This window comes from Papaver somniferum, chromosome 1 (genome assembly GCF_003573695.1).
Source record: "Papaver somniferum cultivar HN1 chromosome 1, ASM357369v1, whole genome shotgun sequence".
Lineage (NCBI taxonomy): Eukaryota > Viridiplantae > Streptophyta > Magnoliopsida > Ranunculales > Papaveraceae > Papaver > Papaver somniferum.
Genome location: NC_039358.1, coordinates 118,575,591 through 118,602,819, shown reverse-complemented (window position 1 = coordinate 118,602,819; position 27,229 = coordinate 118,575,591). Strand labels below are relative to the sequence as shown.

Genomic DNA, 27,229 nt, shown 5'->3' with positions numbered 1-27,229 from the left:
TTTGGGAATTACAATAATTAAGTCGGAGATCATTCTCCTTATTCTAAATACGGTAAGAAGATAATATTCATTCTATTACACCCCCTTAGTCTAAACGGGAGAAGAGCAAACGCTAAGACTAGACCGAAAACGAACAAATAGCTGACGAGGAAGTCCCTTGGTGAAGATGTCATCATACTGGTTTTCAGAGGGGACGTGAAGAACATGAATGTCACCAATACGAACGCGTTCACGTACAAAGTGTATATCAATTTCCACATGCTTGGTGCGTTGATGTTGAACAGGGTCTCCAGACATATAAATCGCACTCACATTATCACAATATACGATAGTAGCACGTCGTAGAGGAAGATGAATCTCTAGAAGGAGGTTGCGAAGCCATGTAGTTTCAGCGACAGCATTTGCTACACCCCGGTATTCAGCTTCAGCACTGGATCGAGAAACTGTTGCCTGACGTTTAGATGACCAGGAGACGAGGTTGTCACCAAGAAAGACACAGTAACCCGAAGTCGATCGGCGAGAATCAGGACATCCCGCCCAATCAGCATCAGAGTATGCCGTTAATCCAGAAGTAGTGGAGACCGAGATAAACAAACCGTGATGAATTGTTCCCTGAAGATAGCGAATGATCCTCTTAAGGGCCTGCATGTGAGGCTCTCTGGGGTCGTGCATGAATAAGCATACCTGTTGAACCGCGTATGAGATGTGTGGCCTGGTGAAGGTGAGGTACTGTAAAGCTCCAGCTAGGCTTCTGTATAGAGTAGGATCCTTAACCGCATGACCTGAAGTAGCATTGAGTTTGGAGTTGGTGTCGACCGGAGCAGCCACTGGGTTACATTGTGTCATGGAGGCACGAGCAATGATGTCTTGAGCATATAATGACTGAGACAAATATAACCCTGAAGATGATCGAGTGACACTAATACCCAGAAAATGATGTAGCGGTCCAAGGTCAGACATGGCAAATTCCCGTTTCATCAAATCAATGAAGCGGTGTAGAAGACTATTGTTAGAGGCAGTCAAAACAATATCATCTACATATAGCAGTAAATATGTTGTATCTGAGCCGGATTGATAAACAAAGAGAAATGGATCACACATACTACCACGAAAACCACAATTAGTAATAAATTTGGCAAACCTCTGAAACCACGCCCGAGGAGCCTGCTTGAGACCATATAGCGATCTGCGTAGTCGACATACGTAATCAGGGTGATCAGGATCAACAAATCCCGGAGGCTGATGCATATAAACTGTCTCGGTCAGATCACCATGGAGAAAAGCATTTTTAACATCTAGTTGATGAATTGGCCAAGAACGCGAAGTAGCAATAGTAAGAACAGTACGAATAGTAGCAGGTTTCACAACCGGACTAAACGTTTCAAAACAATCAACCCCAACCTGCTGAGATTTACCATTAGCAACAAAACGAGCCTTGTGTCGCTGCAAAGAACCATCGGCATTATATTTGTGACGAAATAGCCACATGAAACGAATAACATGAGCATCACGTAGTCGTGGTACAAGTTCCCACGTATTAGTTTCCAACATAGCATTGTACTCATCTTTCATGGCGGCATTCCAATTTATATCCCTAAGAACATACAAGTGAGAGCGAGGAATTGGGGAGATATGTCGTAAAGTTTGGACATGAAGATTGAGTCAGTGGATTGGTTTGTAAATGCCACGGGGAACTCTAGTCACATGCCGTGAAGGAGCAGGAGGGGAACTTGGAGATTGAGTAGAGGGTGGAGGGGCAGTTGTGGGTGGATTTGTAGCAGTTATGGAGGGAGAAGGTGTAGGAGAAGTACTAGTAGGTGGAGAGGAGCAGTGGTCAGAGAAGGGAAGTTAAAGAGACGTAGTGGAGTGGATTGGAAAGAAGTGGATGGAGTTTGCTGTATAGGGGAGTGGAAGGTGAAGGGACGTGTAGTAGGAGTAGTAGTGGGGACGGAGATAGGGGTGGAAGGTGTTGTAGTAGTAGTGGGGACTGGGATTCGGATGGAAGGTGTTGTAGTAGTACTAGTGGGAGTTGTAGCAGGAGATGGTAGTATGTGCTGGGAAGTGGTGGGAGTGGGAGTGGGACGATTTGCTGTGGATTGGAGATTGGAAGCAGGAGGTGGCAGGGAAGCATGAGGTGGCCGTAAGTGTTGGGAAGTGGTTGGAGTGGCAGTGGGAACATGAACAGTGGAAGCAGGAGGTGGCGGGATGTCTCTGTGCTGGGATGTATGGATTAGGTACAGGAGACGAAGGTGAACAGGCGGAAGTTGTACGGTCATTAGAGGGGCAGTTGGTGAAGTTTTTAAAACGCCGGTGGGGTGGTGTGTAGGGATGTGGAGTGGGATTGGTAGGAGGAGGATTGTAGGAAATATAGGGGGAATGAAGAGGAGAAGAAGAGAATTCATTTTCGGATAAGGGTGTTGGAGGATTAGTGAAAGGAAAAACGTTCTCGTCAAAAGTCACATGACGGGAAATGATGATTTTGTTTGTAGCAAGATCAAGGCAGCAGTATCCACGATGGTTGGGAGGAAAACCAAGGAAAACACATTTAGTGGATCGGGGTGCAAGTTTGTGAGGAGTTTTGGAGGAGAGATTTGGATAGCAAAGACAACCAAAAGTACGAAGATGGTCATATGTTGGTTGACGTTGATAGAGAATAGACACGGGAGAGGAAAAATTTAGGATTTTTGTAGGAAGAATATTATGAAGATAAACAGCCATGAGGAGATAATAGACCCAAAATTTTGGTGGAACGAAAGCGTGAGACATAAGGGTGCGGGTGATATTATTGACACGGCGTATCATACGTTCGGCCTTGCCATTTTGAGAGGAAGTTTGGGGGCAAGAGAAGCGAAAAACTAGACCATTAGTACGAGCAAAATTGTGAAAAGAAGATTTGTCAACTTCACGTCCCATGTCGCATTGAAAACTTTTAATTTTGCGCTCAAATTGTGTTTGAACAAGAGATCGAAATTCCAAAAATTTGTCATAGACTTGGGATTTAAATTTTAGAGGATAAACCCAAAGATAATTGGTGAAATCATCCAGCAAGATAAGATAATAGCGAAAACCGGTATCGATATGTAATGGAGAGGTCCATAAATCGCTATGAATGATATCAAAAGGTGCAAAAATATTGGAATTAGATTCATAAAATGGCAATCGAACATGTTTACTAACTTGACAAGAATGAGAAAGTGCAGAAGAATTATGCTTATTACATTGAATAGATTTATTGGAACGTAAGACATCTAAAATGGCCTTGCCAGGGTGGCCGAGGCGACTATGCCAAATATCTGGAGAGAAAGCAGCAAGAGAAATTGGGGAGACTGGGACGATTTTATAGGTGGCACGGCAGAGTTGGTGATAGGGTAGAGCTCCCCGGAACTATTACATCGAAGGATAATTTTCCTCGAACTCAGATCTTTCACAGAAAAACCATAAGGATCAAACTCAACATACACACGATTATCAGTGGTGAACTTACGAACGGAAACTAAGTTTTTGATAATATCGGGAACAACAAGGGTATTTTTGAGTTGAAGAGTACGAGAGGGAAGGGTTATGAACTTGGTACCACTAGCAGTAACTGGAATACTATTGCCATTGCCAACTAAGATAGATCGTACATTGCTAGAATTGAAAACGTTGTGTATATTACCTGGATCTGCAGTAAGGTGCGATGTAGCACCGGTATCCATGTAGAAAGCATCATCAGGTTGTTGTAGATGCATGGAGCTATATGCCTCGGCAATGTCTGTGAGCTTCAGTTGTTCCGTCGCCATTGATTTCAATGGTTTAGAGAAAATAGGATCGTAGAGGGGGCTGATACCATCTTGGATTTGGGAAAGGTTTCCTTCCCGAATTATCTTCTCCAAGATTCAACTTTATATCAAAATCATAATATCTTTTGGAAATTACAATAATTAAGTCGGAGATCATTCTCCTTATTCTAAATACGGTAAAAAGATAATATTCATTCTATTACATATTACATAGATCTGTCATTACGATGAGCTAATAAGTTAAAAACTACGTTGGCTGTTCTGTTTAGCGTCCGCAGATAAGGGAATTACTGTATGATGTGTTGGCCAACATGGATAATTTAACATTGTAGACTCTTAATTAGTTGTTTTACAAGTATAATGCTGAATTGCAAGGTTATTTATATAAGCCTAGGAAAAATCATGTGCGCTTTCAACTGTAAGAGTTTGACTAATATAGGCCGGCGGATAGGCATTAAGCTGTTTGCCAGCATCAACGATCTGATACATACGAGAGACCAGCAAACACAATCCAAGTAAATGTATTTTTTAGAGATAAAGAGAGTGTGGGAAACGGTAAACCCGATAGATTTTCACATTTATGTGCCAACTGTTACATTAGATTTCTACACACTATCATTTACATTATATGCTAAATATTGACAGACTTTAGCTAGTACTGCTTTAATCAGTTATTGCTGCTTAAGATGTTGAGAAGTGAAACTCGTGTTTTGATTAAGCTTTTGAAAACCAGTTCCAACCCAAATTCCACTGCCTCAATACTCAATTCCACTTCCGTCGATCTTTTCTGCACATTTTGAACACTATGCTCTACCACAGCTTCCATAGAATTCTTACAACTAATCATGAAGGTGTTTAACGCAACATCCAATTTTTCGATTTCACACATACCAGTAGTAGTCTCTTCATCCCCTTTCTTGTTCATTTCTACACATTTTGTAGTATGCATCAGTTTCGAAACCAAAGCCCAGCCCCTCAATGCAGGCTTCTTCGAAGATGATCCCAACCCAGATAACAAGGTCGAAAATAGAGATTCAAACGTGGACATGGTGATGGATTGAACTTCTCTGAATACACTAATGATGGCGACAGTGTCTGGATCCTTCTCTATTAGCATGGAGAAAGACCGTCTATTCTCCGTTCTTTTTAAGTCCTTAAGGCACTTGTTGATTGCTTTAATCACTTTCTTTTTGGAGTTTGTATATTTCTCAACATCAATGTCAATCAGATGACCGTAATCTCTAGTTCTTCTTCTGCGGAGAGACAATTGAAGATCTTGTGTACATTCTTTCACCTGCAATAAAACATCTTGTGCATTGCTACATGTATCGAGCAGCGCAAGAGTTCCATCCAACACATCGTTCACACATTTATGGGCTAACACTCGATGGGTTGTTGTTGATTGGAGTAAATCTTGATCGATACAGTCGAACAAGTCTTTAAGCCCGCTCAAATTGTGACACATTGATGCTAATGGTGACCGTGTAGACGCAGCTTCATCGGATAAAGACGAAGATGATTTTAACTTGAATATCTGTTCTTCTACTGGAAGTGTGAGAGGATTGTTTGATCTAGATGGAAAACTTATTGAACGAGCGTGGAAAGGTGTTTTCGGTTTTAAAGAAGAGATAACCATTGTTGACGAATGTAGATACCAAATCATGCATCGTACACGTGGACGGTGATTAGAAGTCGCAGGTGGATATAAGCATACAACGGCGCACACCAAATCAGTTCTAAGTTAGCTTAGAATCTAAGCGGATATCATTTTTGTAAATAACTAACATTCCTTTTCCTTATAAATAGGGGAAGATAAGGAAGAGAGGGGGAGGATTTTTGGAGGGTGGAAGAAAGAGGGAGGAGTAAGAAACCCAATACCTCTGAAAAGAGGAATAATAGCTGGGTAGTATTACTACCTTCGTGTTATCTTCTATCTTCGTTTTACCTTCGGAACCCTCGTTATACCTTCGTTTTACCTTCGCTTTACCTTCGCAACCTTCGTTATACCTTCGTTTTACCTTCGCTTTACCTTCGTTTTACCTTTGGAACCTTCGTTATACCTTCGTTACATCTTCGTTATACCTTCGTTATTGAAACTTTCACTGAACTTCATCATCATTAATGGGGTTCATCACCCTTGTAACAGATAAAAATCATAATAAAACTCTTTTACCCTCCCCTGGATGTAGACACTTCGATGTCGAACCACGTAAATTATTGTTGTGTGAAACTATTGTTATTTATTTGTTTAAATTCATCTTCTACTTGATGTTTTATGGTTTAAAACAAAATCCAATGATCTTGTTCGTTTGGTTGTTGCTACTAGAAAAATGGTAGTAACAATTTGGCGCTAGAAACAGGGAATGGGTAAAGAATTTATTCTACCTATTCCATATCTATTAGCTTTTTATTCTATGGAATTAGTTTTTCACTTTCTTGTTTCCTTCAATGGAGATTTGTTCTGATTTGGTGTTCCACATAGAAAGTTTAGTTGAGTATCATTCAACTAAGAAATACCACCTGACAACACCCATGTGTCAACTTCTAAGCTTTTCCACTATCTGATCTCTCTTTGCTTTTACTCTTAAGATTTCTAGTTATTAAATTTTGCTACTATAAAGTGGTATTATCGTACCATCTCTTCTTTTGATTTAACTTTTAGTAACACAACATTCTAGCTACCTAAAAGCTTTGTTTTCGCCGTTTGAGCCATGATCTGTGATTGTCAACTATTTGTGATAATGATTCAACGAATCATTATTTGGGAATTGATTTTTTACCTCTGTGTCCTTTTGAATAATGAAAATATTTGTGACCTGTTTATAAAAATGTTTCCATCAATCATTCTTTTTTATTCCTTCTGGTTATCCTTCGTTTAGATCCAAAAATTAAAGGGTAAATATTGATTTTTTTTTTAAAAAAAAAAATCATTTCAACTTAGTAGTGTTTAAATCCAAATAATTTTCAAAAAGAAAAAGTGATTTTCAAATCACAGATTACTAGAAATTTTGATTAAAAACTCTTTATTATTTCCTTTTTCAAAACTTTTCAGGAGATGTCAGATTATTGGTCAAACTACCTTATCTTATCTACTTTATGACTTTATCTTTTTTATATCTTTACCTGCTCTACTTTATGTCTTTGTCCTGTCCTTTTTCAAAAGGACCAGCATCACAGGAGGAAAGTTAAGAAAATAAAGTTTGGATTCAAGGTCGGATGCCAAGGGCGTAAAGCCAAACTATGATAAAGATCTGGTGCTAATGAGCCGGCTGACACGAAGTACTCAAAGCTTAATTCCGAAGATAGCTTCGGACCAATCCAAAGTCGTAATGCAACTGCTATATAACGGCAGCATACCTTGTCTCAAGGACGATGGTGGTGCAAAGGGCGATGACGATGGTGGTGCAAAGTGCGACGAAGCTTAATTCGACGATGAGAAAAAAAAAAAAACGGAAAATAGTCCCTCCACTGCAGTGCAGCACTTAAATTTAAAATTAGCAGGACCAACATCACAACGAAGGATCTATGAAGATAGAGCTACAATCCAAAATCCGATGATAAAGCTTCGATCAGAAATATGATGCTCAAGTAGGACGATCAACAAATGCTTAGGAAGCCGATAATAGCTCCTTTCCGACGAACAAAGTGATGCCGATGATCCAAGCGAACCCGAAGTCCAATAACTTGTATAAGTTGAATACACAGGCTACCTGAAATACAAAGTCACCAAAATATGCAGTTGACATGCAAATAAAACGAAGTATACAAGCTGATATCGTGATACATTTACTTTAATGGATTCAGTCAGTCCAAGTTTCCGTGTTCATTCTCTATGCAGGTTTGTGACTCACAACAGATACCCGTCGTTGTGGAAAGATATAGCTAAGCCACCATGAAGCCAAGACATCGTCACTGCTGCTGCAAATTTGGAGTTGTAAAAGCCGACGTGCAGAAATGTTGTAATATGAACCAAGTATGACTCGACGTACGAGCAACTTGCAATTATTCGAAGCCTGCGGCGCCGATGATATAGATGCTTCGTACATGCTAACCGCCGATGATGCTTCTATAAACAAGACGAGACTGCAAAGCTAGATGAAGAAGCCAAGGCCAACCAGGATGACAAAAAATGCAAGAAGACCGATGATATAAATCCTCATGCAGACAAATCAAAGTCAGCCTATGAGACAAGGTTATGCGCAGATGAACCAAAGTTGGAGGCCAACGATGACGATGGTTCAGAGTCTTGCGAAAACGAAGCCCAGTTTTGGTCCGTAGATGTAGTCCTAGTCTGACAACGCAGGCTTGGTATGAATATGCAATCCCGATCATCCACTCGATACAAAGTCAAACGACGAAGGTGGTACAAGGTCTTGCAGCGATGGTCCAAAGTCGGTTGTGGATGACGAAGACATTCAAAGCTTGGTCCGTGCACATATAAGTCCCTCTACGTAACCCAAGCCTAGCACAGGTAAAGTCCGACGACGATGTTGGCGCAAACTATAATGATGAAACAAAGACTGATGCCGAAGATGCGAGTCTTGCAGTGATGTCTCAATTCCAATGACGAAGAGACAAAGCCTCGCCACGATGATCCAAGGCCGAAAATGAAGAGCCAAAATACGAAGATGATGGACCAAAGCTGGATGACGTCACTAATGACAAAGGTGTGAGCAAACCGACGATGCTGATGACGATGATGCAAATACCGAAGACAAAGAGGCAAGGGCTGGTGCCGATGAAGCAAAGTCCTGGGACGATCAAGCCAAGCAAAAAGACCCTTTGTTTCAATTCTGATTTTATGTAGGTACATAATCTCTGAGGAGGAGTATCATTACATCCAAAAGGTAATACAATGAAGACGTACAAGTCACCTGACATACAAGCTGCTCACATCAACCAACATCCCGCTGGCGATCCAAGTGCAGGGTCCTGACACAAAGAGGATTAGTTGCTAACCAAAGGCCACCCGATGGTGCAAGCAAGTTCAAAGAAAGAAGTATCTATAGAACAAATCTGATGACGTTGATAACCCCGATGACGCAGCTTCGGTCCCTTACTCGGACAATAGCTACGATCCCCTAATCCAGTGTTGTAGCTTCCAAGCAAGATAGATCGCCAAGCTAAAAGAACGGTGGAGTACGACTAAAAGAAGTTGCAGTTCAAGTAATCTTCGAAAGTTACTGTCATGCCATGCTGTTCAAACCCTATATTGGAATGCACAAGATATCCTAGAATCTAAAGTTCAGTGTGTGGAGTCATTCGAAGTCTTCATATGGCGATTACAAAGCGCATGCAGCTTAGCTCAGCTCCGATTTCCCAGCTAGCTTCTGTCCGACCCAATGTTGCAGTACAGCCGCTATGCAAATTCTGGGAACGATGATACAAAATCCGAAGAACAAATCCAATGATGGTGGTGTGAAATTTTGTTACTAACGATCAAAACCGGTGCAACACCAAACGAAGTCCATGGTCCGACGACAATGATCTGTGAAAACGAAGAGCTAGAGTCTTGTTACAATATCCAAAGTTCATCGACGCAAAGCTGAAGATCACCAAGCTATGATAGTGAAGAACCACTCAAGAGAAGTCACAATTCCAACTCAAAATAAACTTATTTTTTCTCCATTCTTAGGCAAGTAGATGATACGGCTGGATTGAGTACCTTCCAGAGCAACAATACACCAAGCTAAATGTTGCAATTCAAGATAAAAACGACCTGAAGCCGCTGCCTAGTGTTGTTGCTGATATGTAAGAATAATCAAATGCGGACACAGTCTTCACAAAGGATGAAAAGAAGCAATGTTGTGTATATACAGTAAAGCTACGGAGGAAGTCAGTTCATGAAGATGAACTGATGACCAGGAAAGCACCACGCCCACAAAAACAACCCGAAGCACAGTCCGCCTCGTGTAGTTCGAATCCGATAATGACGATGATGGCTCAAATCCAATGGCTCCAATCCTTCATTCCGATAATGCAAGGTTGTTGTAGAGCCAGCTGCTCAATAATGACACAATCTTCACAAAGTTCAGAAGGACGTGCAGATTACAAAAAGTTCTGAATAACCAGACACATCTCTTCCGGCGGCAATAGATACTCACCTAGACGAAGGGAGCATCTGTCTGCGTGTAAAGCAACACCAACAGCACCCTAAAGGACGAAGCTTCAAAACACGAAGCTAAGGAACACGAAGCTTCAAAACGCGTCATCATAATTAACGAAGCTTCAAAACACGAAGCTAAGGATGAAGCTAAGCTTCAAAACACGAAGCTAAGGACGAAGCTTCAAAACACGAAGCTTCAAAACACGAAGCTAAGGACGAAGCTTCAAAACACGAAGCTTCAAAACGCGTCATCATAATTAACGAAGCTTCAAAACACGAAGCTTCAAAATACGAAGCTGATGACAAAACCTTCAAAATTACGAAGCTAATGACGAAAGCTTTGTATCAGTACGATGGACTTGCCTTACATTAAGCATCAATGCTTAGTATGATATGAGAGCTGATGCTTCATTCTTTATAAGAATGATTCTTATACTTCCATTCATACGCAAAGTACGACAGTCATGACTATATATATATACTTTGTAGTACTATATATACTTCCTCAGACTGTCGTAGTTTACATGATTTGAGAATTTTGTGGGAGAACCTTAGCAAGATAAAGCTCCAGCCTTCAGCTCGTAGCACAGATTTTGACGAAACGCCAAATCTTAGTTTGTGGTAGCAACTCAAACCATCAGAACAACTCTTCATGAAGGCGTACCAAGGACCTAAGAAGTACTAAAAAGTACTTCTCCAAGGACCGATATCCCTTATTTCTTCTTACGGGAAAGTGTCCCCCCTACTTCCAGTTACCTCTTATACAGATGGACTTGCTCAGACCATAGTTCAGACTAAAGGTCAAGGAACGATGCTACACAGACTCCAAGTATCCTTTGATACTTTGCTCAGCTTGCCAAGACGTTGCCACCCTGAACAAGCTGAGAAGAACATGCTGCCACGATATACAAGCTAATGCTAACTTCATCAAAAGAGTTACACAAATCATATTTAGTAACGCGGGTGGCGAGTACACCTGTGAACCCGCAGCTACCCAATGTATAAAGTACTTTCGATCCGAAGATGATGACGAATGTAACAACGACCATGGTCCAACGTACCAAGACGATGGCTCAGAAGACGATGACTTCTGAAAGTCGGTGACTTTTGAAAGTTCCCTAGCTCGACTGAAGAGCTTATGCAAACGCCTAAGCTCTACAGTTCAAAAAGGACTGCACCTGCTCTTCAGAAAAATGTGTGATCAACCCCGGGAGACCTCACATGCCCAAAGCTCATATGTAGGAGAAGATGAAGTAACCACGAATGCAGTGTAAACTCCCAAGTTCTTTTCGGTTTTTATCTGTGTAGGTACTTGATTTATAAGATGTAGACTCATCACACCCAAGCCGAAGCAAGGATGAAAAGGCACAACAAGGACGAGAAAAGTTCATCAACGCCATCAACAGTGTGTGAGTTTGTTCAATTTGCAGCAGTTAGCAAAGTAGCTAGCATCTGCTCAACTAGGGGACGCAGCTGAAGGCGCACCACCACTGACCATTACAAGGCTCAATTCCGGAATAATTAAAGGATGCAATTCAAGCCCAACAATGCCAAATTTGTATATAGAAATATATATCCACACACCCCAGCGGCGCGAAGACAACTATTGTCCCAATCACAAGGGGTACACATATAGCATAAGCCTTGCAACCATTGACAGCAGCGGGGCGATTACTTTTGCTTTCACAAGCTTCGGCAACCAGCTTCCAAAACCAAAACGGGGCATACATCACACCCAACAAAAGAGTTTGCAAATATTCAGACTCCTTGCATATTGTTTATATTAGCATACATTGTTATATGCATTTGATACATTTCAATTCTGAATAATGCATACATTCCCATAAATTGGATACGTTTTTGGATATTAATGCATATAATGGAAAACCGGGGCAAGCACCACCGGTCTCATATCTTCATACTGGGTAAAGCGTTCACACGTAATCTCTCCGGACTCCCCCATAAGCGTTTATGAGTGTACGACCAGGGGGAAGGCTTCCATAAGAAAGAGATGCCCAACATGACATGCCTTTGGCAGCTCAGCGGAACGGGTGTTTGCAAAACATTCAGTTTTACACCACGTCTCCGGGAGATTTTCGACCCCCAACGTTCGATAATCTCCTGGACCGAGATTGGCCAACGGGTGACAGGTTCAAACACTCATCTTACCTCAGCGACAATGGATTTACGATTCCCCACAATGCAGGGGCAAGATCAAACCATACAAATACTTAATAAATTTGTTACTGCTCATAAGATGAATTTACCTTATTTATTATAATACAAAAAACTGATACGAAATGTCGTCTACTTATATTTTTTTGCCAGATAAATTTGAGTAATCCTACGAGGTCCTGTGACCCCAAATAATACGGTGTTGTGAAGTAAAATTTGTCGACGCTACGATGTATAGGTTGTTGCTGCTCAACCGGCCTTACAAAGCATTTTCAACTTGAAGCATGCAACGGACAAGCACCAAGCCGGGTATTGAAAATGTCAATGCCAAATACCAACAAAGAACAAGCCACGAAGAGTGCTTGTACCAGTACGATAAGAATGCAGAACCTTTCGAAAAGGAGCGGCTGAAGGAAACAACAACCGAAGCATGAACGATTATAGTGAGAGGAATTTTTCTTAAGGATCGCTTATCATCGACCCTCAAGAAAAGGGGCAAATTGTAGATACCAAATCATGCATCGTACACGTGGACGGTGATTAGAAGTCGCAGGTGGATATAAGCATACAACGGCGCACACCGAATCAATTCTAAGTTAGCTTAGAATCTAAGCGGATGTCATTTTTGTAAATAACTAACATCCCTTTTCCTTATAAATAGGGGAAGATAAGGAAGAGAGGGGGAGGATTTTTGGAGGGTGGAAGAAAGAGGGAGGAGTAAGAAACCCAATACCTCTGAAGAGAGGAATAATAGCTAGGTAGTATTACTACCTTCGTTCTATCTTCTATCTTCGTTTTACCTTCGGAACCTTCGCTTTACCTTCGGAACCCTCGTTATACCTTCGTTTTACCTTCGCTTTACCTTCGGAACCTTCGTTATACCTTCGCTTTACCTTCGGAACCTTCGTTTTACCTTTGGAACCTTCGTTATACCTTCGTTACATCTTCGTTATACCTTCGTTATTGAAACTTTCACTGAACTTCATCATCATTAATGGGGTTCATCACCCTTGTAACAGATAAAAATCATAATAAAACTCTTTTACCCTCCCGTTGATGTAGACACTCCGATGTCGAACCACGTAAATTATTGTTCTGTGAAACTATTGTTATTTATTTGTTTAAATTCATCTTCTACTTGCTGTTTTATGGTTTAAAACAAAATCCAATGATCTTGTTCGTTTGGTTGTTGCTACTAGAAAAATGGTAGTAACAACGAATAAGAGAAATAAAATAGAAACACTTGATTAGCTGAGTACTTTGCTTGTTTAGCAGTCTCCTTTCCACTTGGTCTTTGGCAGAAGATGAGTATTTATATGATGAGTATCAAACCGAAGCGAAGGAGACGTGAAGAATCTCGGTTTGTTCGCTTCAACTTCGTTACGCAATTAGCATTAGATTACTAATAAGGTAAGAGATGCAACCGTGTGGTTTTGATTCGATCAACACAAAACTAGGCGATGTTTGTTCAATGTCTCCCACCTTTCATCGTTTAAAAACCTCAAGAAAAGATTGCACGAATGGGTATTTATCTGTATGACATCATATGTAGCCTAATTATGCATCGAGATTTGAAGCTTAACCAAAGATTTGATTCCGAAATCACACCTGTATGGTTGTTGTTCAAGTTTATTGCATTAATCACAGTGCTCCAATGTTTAATTAGCCGTCAACTCCTCGTCACAGGCGTCGAAAAATTATTAACGCGCCAAGCATGCAAAGAATAGTTTATTATTGTTAGTTGATCACCACGTACAAGTCTAGCCAAGTTTTGCGCGAGGGGACCACATACATATACACGCGGGGGCACAGCCAGAGTCGTCGTTCTTGTCCCACAGTATGCATAACCTGAACTGAAGTCCTGCCTGCACAATAATTGATAGCCTGTGAATCAGACAGGAAAAATCGTCTTAATGATATGCCAGCTGCGCGATCAGATGAATCAATATTGAATAAACGCCGCACCAACAATGTTCTGCTCTGATTCAATTAGGTCGCAGGTCGAGTTCACTCCAACTCTTGAGATCGAGATCATCGCGTGCACGAATTGTTTTTTTTTTCAACTGGCCAAGGGGACAAACCCATTCGTGTGCTTTAAATATATTTAAATCAATTGGTTACTTGGATGTGTATGTTATCAAAATGGTCGATGCTTAAGAACGCGATCTCCAAGATTGCACGGTGGGTTTCGTTTCACAATAATATATATGAAACTGTTGAGAAGTCAATTTTTACTAGCCTATCAAGATTCCAATTGTCTATCATTCTGTAACAGATCAAGGCGTGCACTTTAGACATTGTCGAATACCAATTAAGAAATCCGGGTCGAATTGCTATGGGCAAAACAAACCTATATTATAAAAAGAAGTGGTGTGTGTAGTCTTATAAATCCGACCATCGATTTCGTCATCCCACGATGGAGATTGATCGGTTATATGTCATACATAGACGTCCGTCCGATCCCTTGGCTTCCTTATAAAAATATGATTCTAAAGATTATTTAACGGCGTCGGATCCTTGGATTTCTTAATTTGACTGCAGCGTCGGATTTCCTAATTTAACTAAGTTTCTGTTAATATAGGCTAACACTAAGTAGATGTATTTATAGAACAGAAGAGCGTCATTCTTTAACGGTTTCACCAACAGATGGTCTTCTATCTATAGTTCTTCCCCTCCATTAACGACTTCTAATTCTTAACTTCGTCTCTCTATATCATAACAATACTGAGTTATTATTATGGATGATTTAAAGGATGGATACGGTGAAATAAAAGAAAACATAGCTGATGATTTAAAAAAAAATTGGTTTAAAGAGGAAAGGAGAAGAAAGAAAACCTAATAGAGGAAGAGGAGTGAATTGGGTAAGAGGTTTTATGTTTAATGCAACCAAATATCTCCTTACTAATACATCTTCACGGAAAACATATGGCTAAGGGTCTGTTTGGCTTATGTTTGGTGGATGACCCTCCATGAAGATTATTCGTATACACCATATATACTCTGGTCCATCGAACGTTCAACCATCCAATAAGCATAATGATTTGTACCATAACTTTCTCAAGAAAATTTAAGTTAGCCTCAACTAATCTAAAAGCTATTTTTAAAAAACAAATAAAATAAAAAACATGGTAAAGATTTATGTGCGAGATTTAAGTGTCACAACCCCGACCAACAAAACATTAGGGAATGTTTAAGGGCCACGGTCGGGGCTGTAAGCCCCTGCTAATTTGACCTGACCAACAAAATATTATAGTATTCTCAAGGGACCACGGCCCCGGCTAATTTGACCCGATCAACAAAATACTATGGTATCCTCAAGGGACCATGGTCGGGGCTGTAAGCGCCGGCTAATTTGACACAACCACAAATACTAAGGACGCAAGTCCGAACTAACTTATAAGCTCGATGTTTGACCGTTATAATCTAATTAGTTTTGCGAATGATTAAAAAAGATTTTGGTAGAATACGGACCAGCCGATCAAACAACAAAACGAAAACGAAAAAGGTTGAGCCCCGACCGTAGGCCGGGGTGATACCTAGTATTGAAATAAATTGATGTCAACTGTATACTCATACATCATTCTAAAATTGAAGTACTAAGAGCAAGAGAAAGTGTGGAATGTCAAGTTCAGTGGTCGTAGGGATTGTCAGACTTATCGTGCTAGAAGGCAGAAAGACGACGCAAAACTCGTGCCAAGTCTTCAAACGCGAGTTACTACTCATCCACGCTTCTATCACCTGGTATCCCTGTTAAATCCCCATTGAAATGTCAGGTTTTAGATTCAATTTATTTCCCACCAAATGAACAAACAAAAACTCCACACTCTGGATAGGATAGGTCACGGCTGACACTTCAAGTGAACGAATTTGGTTTCTCTAACACTTTACCCCATTAACTTGGCAGAGTTTTTCATACAGGTCGAAATCACTAAGAGGTTTTCATACAGGTCGAAATCACTAAGAGGTGCATGAAGTTAACTAATTGCATTCCATAAATTTTGCATCCTACGCCACCACTAAATCATCAAAGAACAGATTTTAAAGAACCCGCCACCACTAAATCATCAAAGAACAGATTTTAAAGAACAGTTCGTAGTTAACTTGATATAAACTCAGTAAAAACTTAGTATACATCGGAATAAAAAATTATTTGACTCATGAAAATCCAATGAAAACACAAGATACGGAACAAAGCATCCCATAAAAGGTCAAATGAAGACGTACCTTAGTTTTTACATACCCCTGTTTGAAGGACCATCCCTAATTAAGTGTAATTACAAGTGTAATTTAAACATATTCACTAAACACCATTCCTTTCAGCCCTTTCTTAGTCTCTGAAATTTATGATAACTCTGATTAGTTACTGCACTAATACCGAGACATTTGCCTACTCTCATGGCCATTTACTGCATTTGAAAACGGTGGTGACCGAAGGCTTCATTATCATCCTTCCGGCAGCTGCTTAACGCTCTATGTTAGTCTCTTGATAACAATAATATCTGTACATGTGCAGTAGTGCAGCCTTCTTCATCTCCAAGCAGGATTAAGAGGAGGAACCAATAGAATTTAGCGCTAGCTACTGCACATCTCCTGCCTTTGATTCAAAGGATATCACTTTTTGCTAATTATTAACTTGCCTCAGCCTCAAACCAACATCCCAGTCTTGCTCATGTTGCTGAATCAAACCAGCATCCTGCGGATTAGAATCTTCTGATGACCCTGAGATTATCTCGGATTCATTTCTCTTTGTCATGCTCTTCTCTTCCCCAAAATTATGAAGCCGACGACCAACCAAATAGCGGTCATCACGTATGGAATTATGGAGGTTGGTGAACCATACATGGAACCTTTTGGCGCAGAAGTACAGTATACTAACACTAAGAGACCCTATCCACGCAAACCTATAGACGGCTGAATTTACCATTAGTGGGTACCCCAGTGCAGGGAACATCCCTCTGGCGAACACATAAGGAACACATAGTGCAGTTAGCAGCTTCATGATGATTGGCGTCACAATCTCTTGCAACACCCAAAGCCCACGCAACCTAGTAAAACCATCTTCTCTCACCCTCTCAAATTTTACCCGCCAGCTCTCGTCCACCAGTGGCGCCATCTGATCCAGTGTAACCTGTTGCAATATATAACGCATTACATAGAAGTATTCAGTAGGGTCAATGCTCAGCTGCACTAAGTGTATTATATAGGCAAAGTTCCTTTTCAATAAATTGCAAAATAGAAATTAAGAAATTGATAAAGAACCTACCAGTCGAGTCCAAATCTTAAGAAAGATGAGCCCCAATGCCCAGTCCTGATACAATAGAAAAACTGGGCTTTCATCCACAGGCACTCTCATTGGCACAATGACCAAAAGCTCAAATAGCAGACCGATCAACACAGGAATAACAAGGATCTGGAATAAAATATAGAAGATTAGAAGCCAGTGTAAACAGACTACTAAATGATGATCACACACGAAAAACCCATACCCATATCGATAGTAATACAGAACTCTTGACCACAATCCCACACCACTTCCAAATTTGGCCAAACAAAATTTGGGCTCTTCCTGCTTTAACATGCTCTGCAAAATACCTTGCTCCGGCTAAAACAGTCCAGATAGCATAGCTTCCAATAACAAAGGCATACAGATCTGAGGAAAGCAGTAAGCAGCTGACTAAGTATTTATACCAAGAAAAGCATACAAATGAACAAAGACCATTGTACACAAGTGTCTTACCATTGCACTTAATTCCATGAGTTATTGGGAGAAGCGGAATAGAATTGAAGAGAGCACGTCCTAATGAAACTGGTACAACAGTGACGGACGAATTCAAGAGCAGCAGGGTCATCCATGCGAGCACCAACAGCAGCACAATACGAAGGATGAAACTATACCTGCTACACGTTGTGAACAAGTGAACCCAAATAAGATGCCAACTAATGAGATACCTCATGTTTATAAACCAATAAATCAGAGGTCAAATGGCTACGCATTGCCAAAATCGAAAACATATAAGCAAAATAAATTTAATACAAATCAATATATCCATCTCCGGTAATATTTTTTTGAGGTTCAAATTCGCGAAATGGTAAAACCCAGGTGGGCCATGATATATCTCATTGATCGCCAAAATATAACCTGTCAGTGTAAGGTCTATAGGCAAGACATTATCAAAATCGTTTGCACATACCATGTACCGGAACGTGAAATATGTGACAGAGATTAGATCTGTGTTTCAACATGTCACTCAAATTCATACGAATAGACACACAGCTAATAAGAAGACAATTCAAAATACTTACTCGCTATCAGTCTCGTCACCATCATACTCTTCCACATTACTGCCAGTGGTTTGGATGTTTATGTTCGGATTTTCAGCAACTAGCACTGCTGGAGCCTGACCTTGCTGCTGAATTCCACCATGTTGTACATCACGTAATCTATCGTGCCTTTCCACATTCACATTGTCCTGGCCACCCATGACCTCAGTTCTGGGAAGTAAGAAACCAGTTAAGCCAAGAGCCCAGCCAACTGCAGTGAACCACTGACGGAGAAGGGCTTTAATTGTTGCCCTCAGTTTGAAATGCTTTATTGCAAATGGAATACAGATCTGGAACAGAAGCATGTCTGCAGGAATCTCGGTAGATGGATCAGACAAACTGCAAGTAAGAAAAGGTCAAGGGGATTAATTCATCAAATCATATGATTATTAAAAAAATGCAAAGTGTAAATATACAGGCTTGTCACACATCGACTTACGAAACATCCAGCGGGAAAACTGAAGGTGCCAATCTCATAGCCAGTTTGACTGGTAAAAATACCAGCAACACAATCAAACTCCCATAAACAGCGACAGATAATAGAACACGACGAGCGTGCTTATGCACAGGGTCGTCAATAAGATCACGAAATGGGTTGTAGTTTGGATCAGCTGGATCCCGAAGAAAATAAAGAACTCCATTGCGCAAAACCTATGCAAGCAAATGGAAGTAAACGATCAGCAGAGAAAGACACACGAGAGTAGCAATTAAAAAATCAGAACATGTCAATGTCATTAGACAGGATTGCGTGACCGTACCCCTCGTAGAAGGCTCACGAACACACTGATTTGTAGCATGTATATAATTCCTACAATCCAATGTATCAAGGAGCTCGCCAAAGGAGAGAAAGAAAAAAATTCCACCCTATGAGTCATAGTCTTCCCAAGCATCTTAACAGTACAAACGTCCAACCACCACCCGCACATCAAAGGAAAAACCCCAAGCTCAACTACCAGAAGAAATGCAACCTTGACCATAGTCATTAAGTGCCTCATAGCTGTCACGAACTGTCTAATAAGGGAGGGAATTGCATCTGCTATTGAAGTGATGCCATAAAATCTCCCCACAACCAGAGCCTCACCCTTAACATAGCGTATCAAAGCAACGATTCCAAGATAGAAAAAGACCATAGAAACAATAAACATGTAACCTGTAGCAAGAGTAGTGGCATCAGATAGCCGTGAGCTAGCATCTACTCGTAGTTTTCCAGCACTATTTGAAACTAGATCTAATCCAGTAGTAGTTGCGTTCAAGGTTTCGGCAACCACTTCCACAGCTTGAGAAAGCAGGCCATCTTTATGTGTTTCAGATGACAAATTTGTAACAACAGATAATGCAGCTGTGGAGAACATCGAAAACATGGGACTTGCAGCTGTGGAGAAAAACCAAGAAATATAGTAGAGAATGATTCGGCCTATTGAAAAGGGGAGAAAGATTACTACACCGAGGAATATCATATTGCTTGCTAGAACCTGCACACAAACAGAGAACATTTTTAGGATCAACCTAGAAATTGCAGAGCAGAATATAGAGTAAACATACAAGAGAATGGTATTAAAAAATTGCAAAGCACATTGAGCAGTTTCAGGTATCCTGCAACTGATAACATCTCTTTTGCTAGTGATAATAACTCATAACATGATGAGACAATGTGAGTAACAAGTTAACAGAGAAGAGGAATCAATATAGTATATTTATCTATAAAACGGTAATACCAACAAAGCAATGAGACTCACAGTGAAAGCATTTTCAACCAAATGAAAAACGGGCCCTTGCATGCCAACAAGCTCGTCAAAAGGTACATCTTCTGCACCATCAGCATCATCCAGACCATCAAACATCTGTTCAACGTGTGCCTCAAGACGTGCTGCTTGCATTTCCAACCTAGCAGCAACATTCTCTGCATTTCTTCTGATCAATTGACCAGCACCTGCAATACCCTGCGCTCCCCCAGCATCATCGCCAATTCCATCAACAGCAGGAATCCTATTAGCTGGTGCAGGAGGTCTTCTCACAGCACGGGCACCATTTGCATCCCCTTCATCTTCTCTCACAGCTTCTGGTCCTCCTAGTTCTCGTAAATGTCTAAAATAATCCCTCAAGGAAGTGGCTCCGAGAAAAATGAAAACAATGCTAGCAGATAGCAGGAACCCATGAAAACAATCTGTGAGTATTGCCGTAGCAGAAATATGACTCAGAAATAGTCCCTGGGCTTCACCAAAACTCCTCACAAAGGCCAAACGCCATATCCAGAATGTGATGAAGGGTATTATGAGGAGCCAGACAGACAGTACAAAAGAAAGTCGCATGAAGAACTGCACAATATGACATCCTTTCGTTGCGATTCCAACCACAAACTCCGCAAAAGGAAGCCTTGTCGGTGCATTTTCAGCATAAACAGGGGAGAAAGAAAATGGATGTTTGCAAACCTGCAAAGCATGTTAACAGCTTGAATGTACATTTTAACTAGTAGTAACAAAACAAGACATATGATAAAAACTCTATAAAACTAGCCAAACTGAAGATTGATAAACAAGATTAAAGGCATGGTTTGAAATGTCATTTTCAAGCGAAACACACAACTTGGTAACTTGAAATTTTTAGAGAAATGTTAATCGACATAATTTTTCTAGCTTTTAGGAGTGCAAGGCTACGCCTTGAGGCAACACCTCAAGTTGCCAAAGGAAAATGCCTCGCCCCACCTTAACAATTTTCTTAAACCTTGATCAAGGGCACTAGTCTAACCACTCAAACCTGTCAATCCCTAAACTGATAATAACCTTTCCCATAGGAAGAACTAATGGGGCACGCGACACAAACTCGTAAAGTAAGAAGATGGGCCTCCATCCAGTAAGCCTATCTTGTTGTTTATGAATGTGTCTCTGCTTAATTCAGATAATTGGGCATCTTAAAGTGTAAACTAAGGAATTAACACATACAAAGAGTCCTGGCAGCATATAAAGATTATATACAAGCATTTTGGATTAAAACCAGTGTATTACTTGTTTGTGTCCACCCACCACTCAACTCATTGAACCAGCATGGTTTTCCAACTTTCTAATTCATCAATTAAAATTAGGGCATGATCTTATCAATTAGGAAATTTAGCTCTAAATTCACCCTCCTATAAACCCTAATTCAACAATTGATTCCAATAAACAAAAGCCCTTAGATATTCTAAATAAGCTACCACATCAAAAATAGAATACTGTAACTTTTCTATTGATTTTTATAACAATTAATAAAATTACCTCACACTGACGAGCATTGCTGTGATTAAGCCACTGAAGAAGACAATCTTGATGAACAAATTTAATACTTCCACTACAAGCACATGGGTATCTTAGCGGATTTTCAGAATCACCTGGATTTCTACAAATCCTACAAACATCTTCATCTTCATCATCTTCATAATTATTATTATTATTAGAAGATGTAACTCCGTTATTATTGTTAACCCTAAAATCTTCTTGTAATTTCGAATCTATCTCCATAAAATACCAACTAGATAATAAACGACGATTCCTCTAGCTCTCTCCCCTCTTCTCTCTCTGGATGATTTGAAGGTTTGAGGAAAGGAAGAAGAAGAAGAAGATCTGGAGAGGTAAACAAAGAGAAAGGGGGGAACTACCGGAGGAACACCCAACAAAAGTATTTTGAGGGACTAGAATGTCTTTTAACTCTTTAATGGTATATGTCGGTGATGACGTGAACCCTGGCTCGCGCTGATTTTGCTCCTTTGGATATGGACGTGGAAGATTTACTCTAGATGTGTATTGCCGATGAGCGGCCCCATGACTCGTAAATGTCAAAGTCATGGGAAAAATTCCCGAATCTTCCCAACAATGCCCTTAATTCGCGTTTCCAACACGCATTTAATGGTCCAACCTAGTTGGCAACTTCTTGTTCAGTAAAGCGAGACTGCGGGGCAGTCTTGGGGATGAGAGAGCCTACAAATTCAAATGTTGACGGAGCATGAATAATCACTCACGGGAAAATGAAGCTGACACAAATCAGATTGGACGAACAAGGAAAAAAATGATGGCAACAGCTAAAGTATATAGAGTATCTTTGCCAACTTGCAAATGGCATAAGATGAAGAAATGCCACACACAACAAAAAGCTTTCCACGCTTGAGTATTCTCTTAACATTTGGAACATTTGGTCACATTAATACTAATATACAACTTCGTCATGAAAAATTTGGATCAAACAAACAAAAAACGAACTATTGTGATAGGTCTAAGGATTTGAGCTTAAGGAAAAATTTTGGAAAAACAAAAGTACAGACCAAAAGTTAACCTTATGAGATAGAAATACAAGGTATATTCATAGTCCATACTAGCGCTAAACAGGGGTTTAAAAGAAGTACAACGGAGACCATTCAAAAAGAAAACAAAGATCAGGTTAGTTATTGAAGTGAAATTGCCGCATGCATAACCAATATTTTCATCACATTGCTACGATTGTGGGTCCTAAAATTAGTTAGAGCATGCTTGATTCAATTCTTAAATGTATCAATGGTCTTGATAATGATATTAGAAAATTAGTTAGCCCTAAAATGCATGATATTAGAAAATTATCTTTTTTATGTGACTTGATAAAAGCCCAAACCCTGATGGTTTCCCCTAAAAAAAAATTCAACAAATTTAGAAAACAATTGGACCTGACTTAACTCTTATGATCCAATTTTTTTTGAAAGTGAACACATATCTAAAGAGATGAATGCCTCATTTATTGTAATGATCCGACCCTCCACCGATACTGTCTCCACTTAGCCACTGCGGTTATCCGGCAGTGTGAGGTTTTTAACGAGCATCGTTGCGGTCATCCAGCAGCAACTTCCTGGGAGGTCATCCATCCCAGGATTGCTCCCGCCCGAGCACGCTTAACTTCAAAGTTCTCCGCCAACTCTAAAGCAATTATGCTGAAAAGGCCTCGGTATAATGTAGACGTTCCTTGTCTCCTATGAGAGTAGTATCTGGCATAATCCTCCAGCATACCCCCTACCCGAGCACAAGCGAACGAGCCCTAATTGTATCCCAACTAACACCGATATTGTTCTCACTTACCCACTGTGGTTAACCGATATTGTTCCCACTTACCCACTGCGGTTATCCAGCAGTGTGAGACTTTAAACGGCACTACTGCGGTCATCCATCAGCAGCTTCCCGAGAGGTCACCCATCATGTGACTACTTCCGGCCGAGCACGCTTAACTGATAAGCTTTTCCTCAACTCAATCAATCAAGTGTACTCATCAGGCCTCGGTGTTAGGAAAGGACAAATCATTACTTATATTTCATTCGGCCAACCACTGCATATCGGGGTATTACATTTATATCCCTCGTTCAAAAACTCTTAATTCAACTACCTCTGCTGAATTTAGACGTATTGCTTTGGCTAATACCACTTACAAAATAATCTCTAAACTGAGGATCGCTTGATAAAATAATATCTCTTTTTCAATCTGCCGTCATTCCTAGAAGGCATATTTCAGACGACATTGCAATTTCCCATGAGTTGATTCACAAAGTGAGAAATACTAGAAGTAAGAAAGGGTTGATGGGACTTAACTCTTAAAATTGATATGTCAAATGCGTCTGATAGGGTGCAATGAGACTTTTTAAATCAAATTATGACTAAGTTAGGTTTTCAAATAAAAATGGTGTAATATAATTTTTGAATGTATTTGTACAACTACTCTTGCTGTGTTGATAAATGGGTCCCGAAACTGACTTATTTAACCTACTAAAGGGATGAGGCAGGAGATCCCGTATTTTCTTGATGTTCCCCTTTTGTATGGAGGCATTGTCTAGAATAATAATGCATGTTGGAGATTTAGGTCTTTTAAAAGGCATTAAAGTTACTACCACGCTCCTGATGTTAGTCATTTACTATTTGTTGATGATGTTTAGTGTTCTGTGACGCTAATGCTCCTAATAGTCATAATCTGGTCACTTTGTTTAAAAACTTTGGAATTGCCTCTGGTCGCCTAAATAACTTTAGCAAGTATGATGTGTTTTTTAGTACTGAAAGTGCTCATAGTTTACAAACGAGATTAAAAAATATCTTAGGGGTAAATGTTATTCCTCTAATGATAAATACCTAGGTTCTCATAGTAAAAGTAGGCGATCCCTTGATATTTGTACTCCAACAATCTCGAATAAGTGTTTACATCGTTTATGCTTCATCCAGTCACCAAAATATTTAAAAGGGGTAGCCTCATCGTTCCAAGTATTATGAGTATTTAAACATATCGGATCATGGTTAGAAATAAAAGGACTTAGGTATCTTAATTTAGAATTAGGGAAACAAGAATTCCATCTAGAATTAATCAAAGCTATCTTGGTTTTTGTTCTATTAAATCAGAGTTTTTTCCTTTATTATTCCATGTGAAAGTATAACCTAAAAAGCCAAGATCCATTAGACCATTATTATTGATTCGATTATTGAAGGTCATAGCTTCTCTTTCATTAAGAGGAAATATACTTTTCTTCCTTTTTTATGCAACACAACATTACAATCACCAAAAACAATCCAAGGTTTATCAATCAGGTGTCATATGCTTAATGATATTCCAAGAATCAGTTTTATTTGTCTTATGGGAACTACCACAAAAACATGTATTTCGGATTAGGTCTATTATTGTTAGCATGGACGTTAACATCATATGCTTATGTTTATTATCCAAGATATCCAATTCCATGTTATCTTTCCAAATAAGGCAAAGATCCCAATTGCATGTTATCTTTCCAAATAAGGCAAAGATCATCAGTAGTATTCCTAGGAAGAACAAGCTAGTATGCATTTCTGCAGTTTTTTGGTTGGTCTGTAATATGAACATTATATCAGGATTGGTTGTTCATGGTTTCCACATTTCCCAACCTCTGGTAATTCGATGCTATAACATATATGAATTGCCTGAAGTAGGAAACAACATGATAATTAAATCTTTCAAGATTTTCAGTGCAACAAATAAAGAAATTAAAGCATATTTTCAGAGCTAACAAGAAATGGTTATTAGAATAAACATTCACAATTATGTGTTAGAACTTACTTGGGTTATTGGTTTTATGAGTGAAGGGTCTTACAACTTTATCTAGTTTTCTAACATCAAAAGTATCATAGTGTAATTCTGACCAAACACATAAATAACCATCATTCATACATCCCAAGAAACCATACAACAAATTAAACCAAACATTCATACAACTATGAATTTTGGTATGACATCAAATTGGTTGTTTTATACCATCAAAAGGAGAGAAAATGGAATTTTTAATTATATTAACAATCATCATATCATAGTAATAATTCCTAAAATTTAACTTTAGATGATTCAATATTACCTCAATTGAGATTGAATTTGGTGTATTTGTAATATTAGGGTCAAATTCCCAAAGTTTAGTTGTTATTTGTCTATTGCAATTGGGGTTCTATTGTTTTTCCAATTGTAGAACAGTTTTCATACATTTTAGAGGTGTAAGGACCCATACGTTTGTCAATTTGGTCGGTCAAGAGACGAATTAGTTGCTAATGACTTGATTAAATAAATAAAAATTCCTGGGGATGAATTGATGAATTGATCAACAAGACGAGGAGATGGTTTTTATTGTAAGATGGGTTATATTTATTGAAAAAGAAATAAAAAGAATTAATAATGATTTCGGCTTTCTTTATATTTTAGAGGAAAAGTTTGAGCTTGGAATTGGGTTTGTATCTGAGGTAATCTTTCCTTACTCAATTGGAGTCTGTTATATTTATTAAAGTATTGGGATTCTGATATTATTATGTTATCTTTTAAAGAATTAAGAACAATGAAGGATTAGGGTTTTGAGATAATGAATTATAAGTTGAGCCAGTTGAGTTGTGTCTATTGTGGAAGAGACGAAATTAGAGATGATTGAATGATTGTATCTGATGTATAAGAATTGATTCTAGAAATCCAGGGTTCAAGGAGAAATTGTGGTGGTATTGCAGCTAATTTTTGATATAGTAAAGGAAAGACTTTGATGAATTGGGTTTGTTTGATTGTGAACCTTAAGTACAGAGTTGAAGGAATTACAGTTCAGGAGTTTAGGAGATTGTTTAGATGATGAATAAATGTACTAGGTTTGTAGGAAGTTGTAGTGTTATGTTGAGTGGAAGTTGCATCTAATGGAACTTGGGTATTGAAATAGAAATATTACAGGGGATGGGTACTTCTTGGACTAAACTGCAATTAATGGTCACTAAAATGGGTTGAAACACCTCATGGACTGGCTGCAATTGTAGGATTTGAATGTGCATGTGGACTTAGTAAGAAGAGATGAGTTGTGTAGTTGAGGAGTGTGAGATTATTTTGGTAGTGATACTACATTTCAGGGAAGTGGTTGTGTAGCACCAACATAGTAAGCCATAGATTATAGCATGTGCAATGGTTTGTTGCTCGGTCAGCCTAGTCAGCTGTCTAACTCATCCAACTTACTTGACTCGGCCTATTTGACTGAGTCGGCTCGTTTAAACCAGACTTGACTCACGGATTCCCCTTACTTGACCATACTTTGAACCAGGTTAACCCTAACCCTTTGACAGTCGTTGACTGTTAGTTGACCGAGTTAATCGTTTGGTTTGTACGTGAGTTGACTATTAGTGATTGTTAGTTGACCATTAGTTTAGGTGACATCTCCTGTCACTTGAGATAGTTCTAAGAAAACCCCTTCGGCTAGTTTCCGGTCACTTTTCCTAATTTCGGATGAGCAAGTTTGACATAGAATTTTAAACGGAAAATTTAATAAAAGAAAAAGATACTGGAATGTCAAAAATAATATTAAGAAGAAACTAATGAGAATTTTATGGATTTA

The 27,229-nt window shown here is 39.5% G+C and overlaps 2 protein-coding genes across 3 annotated transcripts; both read right to left on the bottom strand.

Annotated features, from left to right (window-relative positions):
* Positions 1–4,449: 4,449 nt before the first annotated feature.
* Positions 4,450–5,418, bottom strand: LOC113349776. Its single transcript, XM_026593807.1, has one exon. It carries the CDS (start codon positions 5,416–5,418, stop codon positions 4,450–4,452), a length of 969 nt encoding a protein of 322 aa, XP_026449592.1.
* Positions 5,419–16,192: 10,774 nt separating this feature from the next.
* LOC113298139 (probable E3 ubiquitin ligase SUD1) lies at positions 16,193–22,024 on the bottom strand. 2 transcript variants are annotated; one of them, XM_026546834.1, is made up of 9 exons: positions 21,636–22,024; positions 20,121–20,813; positions 19,143–19,856; positions 18,824–19,035; positions 18,367–18,723; positions 17,801–17,958; positions 17,550–17,713; positions 17,327–17,473; positions 16,193–17,191 (listed from the first exon to the last, which is right to left on the bottom strand). In XM_026546834.1, exons 1-9 carry the CDS (start codon positions 21,876–21,878, stop codon positions 16,685–16,687), a joined length of 3,195 nt encoding a protein of 1,064 aa, XP_026402619.1. In that variant the 5' UTR covers positions 21,879–22,024; the 3' UTR covers positions 16,193–16,684. The 2 variants fall into 2 exon arrangements, with proteins under 2 accessions (XP_026402619.1, XP_026402611.1); XM_026546826.1 differs by having other exon boundaries at positions 17,801–17,961; positions 21,636–22,023.
* Between the last annotated feature and the right edge of the window lie 5,205 nt (positions 22,025–27,229).

Bases quoted from the DNA above. Each gene is read 5' to 3' on its own strand.
- LOC113349776 (XM_026593807.1), bottom strand. From the start codon at position 5,418: ATGGTTATCTCTTCTTTAAAACCGAAAACACCTTTCCACGCTCGTTCA.
- LOC113298139 (XM_026546826.1), bottom strand. From the start codon at position 21,878: ATGGAGATAGATTCGAAATTACAAGAAGATTTTAGGGTTAACAATAAT. The intron at 20,814-21,635 runs GTAATTTTATTA...CATGCTTTGCAG, and splicing joins GCAATGCTCGTCAGTGTGAG to GTTTGCAAACATCCATTTTC. The intron at 17,962-18,366 runs GTAAGTATTTTG...CACAACGTGTAG, and splicing joins GGTGACGAGACTGATAGCGA to CAGGTATAGTTTCATCCTTC.